The sequence below is a fragment of the Capsicum annuum genome, unplaced genomic scaffold (assembly GCF_002878395.1).
Source record: "Capsicum annuum cultivar UCD-10X-F1 unplaced genomic scaffold, UCD10Xv1.1 ctg79655, whole genome shotgun sequence".
Lineage (NCBI taxonomy): Eukaryota > Viridiplantae > Streptophyta > Magnoliopsida > Solanales > Solanaceae > Capsicum > Capsicum annuum.
The window spans coordinates 1-4,085 of record NW_025890253.1 but is presented as its reverse complement, the minus strand read 5'-3'; the positions used below and the strand labels follow the sequence as shown (position 1 = coordinate 4,085).

Below are 4,085 nucleotides of genomic sequence, written 5' to 3'. Positions count from 1 at the left end.
TCCTTCCCCTCCCTTCACTGCCGAAATCCGGCAGTATTGCCGGAGTTAGACACTTATCCGGCGAACTCGACGTCACACATAAACCTCTTCCGCCACCAACAACAACCTCCGCCGCCGTTACCGAAATAGTCTCAGTTCTTAAAACTACCGATCATAATGACTGGAATTCCAATTCAAAGCTTGTTGAGTTTCTTCATACCCCTCCTTCTCCGACTTCCCTTCTCAAAATCACCCGTCAATTGGGGTCCACTGAAAAAGGTTTACACTTTCTTGAATTCTTCAAGACGAATTCTTCGGGTTTGTCAGCAAACCCTTCTTCTCTTTCCTTTACATTTCAAGCTATTCTTGAACAGGCAATGCGTGATGAACAAGAAGCTGATGTACCTAGTAAGCTTTTTGAACTTTTTTGTTTTGCTAAAGAGGGGAAAATCCCTTTATCGATTAATGCTGCGACACTTCTTATACGATACTTTGGGCGAGCTAAAATGCTCGAGGAATCTGTATCGGTGTATAAAGAGCTAGACCCAGATTCAAGAAACACGAATGTGGTTAATTTGTTGTTAGATTGTTTGCTTCGTGGCGGGAATATTGATCGTGGGTTCAAGGTGCTCGACAAAATGCTTAAAAGGGATAGCGGTGTTCCGCCGAATAAGAGTACGATGGATATCGTCTTGTCTGCTCTGTGGAAGAGAATTTGGGTTGAGAGGAGGATGAGTGTGGAGGAAATTTGTGAACTTCTTGTGAGATTCTTTGAGCATGGTGTGTTTTTGGATGATGTATGGTTTACTAAATTGATTACCAAGTTTTGTCGAAGTAGGAAGTGTGATAAGGCCTGGGACCTTTTACATGATATGCTGAGGTTGGGTGGTGGGGTGGAAGCTTCTTCATACAATGCCCTTTTGAGTGGGTTAGGCCGGGAGCGTGATTTTCAAAGGATGAATTTGCTTATGAATGAGATGAAGGAAAAGGAAGTTAAACCAAATGTCGTGACATTTGGGATTCTCATCAATCATTTATGCAAATGTTACAGGGTCGATGAGGCATTGCAGGTGTTTGAGAAGATGGGAGGGAGTGAACCTGATGGGGTTCTTGTTAAGCCGGATCGTGTTCTCTATAATACATTGATTGATGGGCTTTGCAAGGTAGGGAAGCAAGAAGAAGGGTTTAAGTTGATGGAGAAGATGAGGATGGAGAATGGATATGAACCCAATACTGTTACCTATAATTGCTTGATAGATGGTTTCTGCAAAGCGGGCGAGATTGAGACATCATTAGAGCTTTTTGACCAGATGAAAAAGAACGGGGTTGTGCCAAATGTGATTACTCTGAACATTTTGCTCAATGGAATGTGTAAGCTCGGGAGAGTTAGCAGCGGTATGGGACTTTTTGCTGAGATGCAAGAGAAGGGTTTAAAGGGGAATGCAGTCACCTACACTATCCTCATTACCTCTTTTTGTAGTGTCAACAATATTGACAGAGCAATGACTTTGTTCAATGAAATGACAGAAAATGGGTGTTCCCCTGATGCCAAATTATACTGCAGTTTGATTTTGGGCCTTTGCCAGGCTCGAAGAATGGATGACGCCTCCTGTATCGCTTCAAAGGCGAAAGAGGCTGGATTTGGCTTGGATGTTATCTGCTACAATGCTCTGATTGGGGGACTTTGTAGGAAAAATAAGATTGATGAAGTTCATCAAACGCTTAAAGATATGGAGGAGTCAGGTATTAAACCTGACCATTACACCTACAACACTTTGATATCATATTTCAGCGAGAAGGGGCAATTTACAGCTGTCCGTAGAGTTATGAAGAGGATGAAAGATGATGGTTATTTGCCTAATGTTGTTACATATGGAGCATTGATCCGTGCATATTGCGTAGCTGGAAATCTTGATGAAGCTATGAAAATATTCCAGAATATGAGTTCTGCTACTAATGTGCCACCAAACGCAGTAGTATACAATATTTTGATCGACACTCTCTGCAAGAGTGACAAAGTAGAAGATGCTATTTCTTTGTTGGACGAGATGAAGGACAAAGGGGTAAGACCAAATACCAAAACATACAATGCCCTCTTTAAAGGTCTTCGGGAGAGGAATTGGGTGGAAAAGGCATTTGAAATAATGGACCAAATGACTGAAAATGCTTGTAATCCTGACTACATTACCATGGAAATCCTAACTCAATGGCTTCCTACCATTGGTGAAACAGAAAAGTTGCGAAGCTTTGTGGAAGGATATGAGGTTTCTACTTCAACTGCCTAATACCAACTGGTACTGAAGATACTTTCCTAGTTCTGCCGTGATGTTCAATGGGCATGTGAGGTTCATTTGCAGCCAGTTGAGTCCCATTCAGATAGCTTTCTCAACCTTTTGGCAAAGATCTAGTGGAATGTGTGAGGTTCCATTTGGTTTTCAAGCTGTGTGCTGTCATTTGACATATACCTGCTTTGATGCATAAGTGGTTGGGTAGGTACAATCATGTACTATGAAGATATTTCCATCCGCTGCCCTTTAGATGAACTGATTATCATTTTGGATACCACAAATTGATTCTACAAGTTTGGTGGCCGTGCTGAAGTTTTGTATTTTCAAATTTCATCCAAGTTGTAGCTGGTGCAATTGCTGCCTGAAGAACTTTATGTTTTTAGATAATGATTTTTTATTGATATCTAATTCAAGATAGAAGTTGAAATAAAGTTTATATATGCTTATATTGTGCCAACTCTGTACTGGGCTCAACAATTTGGCTTTTGACACATCTTTATGCTATTAGTTTTTCCTATACTGATATTTGGTTATCTTGGTTTGCCTTTTGACGAGTGGTGAAAATATGTTCTGTCCTTTTATCTCCATTTATACACATACACAGTGTTGAAACCTAATTTTTGTCCTCCACGATCAAATTTAATCCTGAGTTTCTTTGATTTTTAATAAAATTTAAACATTTATTTCATCCGAATAAAAATTTATTAAATATATTTGTACGTAATTTTGTCATTTTAAGTAGTGATTATAATTTATCGTATTCAATTATACGAGATTTTATAATTTTGTTACTTAAATGTTTATTTTATAAAATATTGGATTTTAATCAAGGCTTAGAGATTCAAATGATTAAAGTTTGAATATAATTTACTCTCAAAAAATAATTTATTCGGATAAATATGTGTTTGATTTTATAAAATCAAGAAGCCCGGGGTTAAAGGAAGTATTAATTCGCATCGAATTTCAATTTAATTTAGCCAATCTATTAGATTTGGCCATAATTGAAATAAAATTGGTCATAATTGTAATGCAATCTGTCAATTGATTTGTAATTTGGTCAAAATTAAATAAATATGGCTAAATTTTAAATCCCAATTAGGGTTATATTTTAAATAACCCCAAAATTCTCAATAACTCTCATAACTTCTACCTAATTCGACAAAAAAATAATTTCAAATTGTACTACATTGTACTATTTCCCCTAACTTTGTCTTTTCCCAATTTTGAAATTCAAAAGTTGTACTATATTGTACAATTTCCTCCCACATTATCTTCCACCTCACCTTATCTTCAATTTTAAAATTTCAAGAACACCCTTAATTGATTTTTCTCCCACATTGGTGGATGACAAGAAATAAATCTTCATCCTTTCCTATAAATACTTTTCTCTCACATTGGTGGAAGAGTGGAAAAAAAATCTCATTCTCTCCTATAAATACTATCACTACTTTGGTAAAAAGGGGAGAAAAAGTAAGGAAAAAAAAAGGTTAGAAAGGTGAAAAAATCTTTTTTGAGCAAAATAGTTATTTTTATTTAGTAAAAAATTTTGTTTCATAGAGTTGGTCGGCTAATAAAAAATTTAAATTTCAAGTTGCCGGCGACGTTTTTTTGGTGGTGGTTGATTCCGACGAAGCTCGTAGTCTCGTTTTGCTGCCCCATAAAGGTAAACACATCTTTTCTTTTTAGTTTTTATTATCGTTTTCTTCTTATCTTTTTTCTTCTTCATAGTTCGTAGATATAATTTTGTTTGTTGGGATTGTATGCTATAGATGGCCTTAAAAGCCCTAGGACGTTGTGGTATCGTGTCACGCCTCAAAT

General features: G+C 36.9%; 1 protein-coding gene across 1 annotated transcript; it reads left to right on the top strand.

Annotated features, from left to right (window-relative positions):
* LOC124895078 (pentatricopeptide repeat-containing protein At5g28460-like) lies at nucleotides 1-2,800 on the top strand (the record flags this gene model as incomplete). Its single annotated transcript, XM_047405544.1, is given in 1 exon segment — nucleotides 1-2,800. A coding segment is annotated over 1 exon segment (2,264 nt), but the record flags the coding sequence as incomplete, so codon positions are not given.
* Between the last annotated feature and the right edge of the window lie 1,285 nt (nucleotides 2,801-4,085).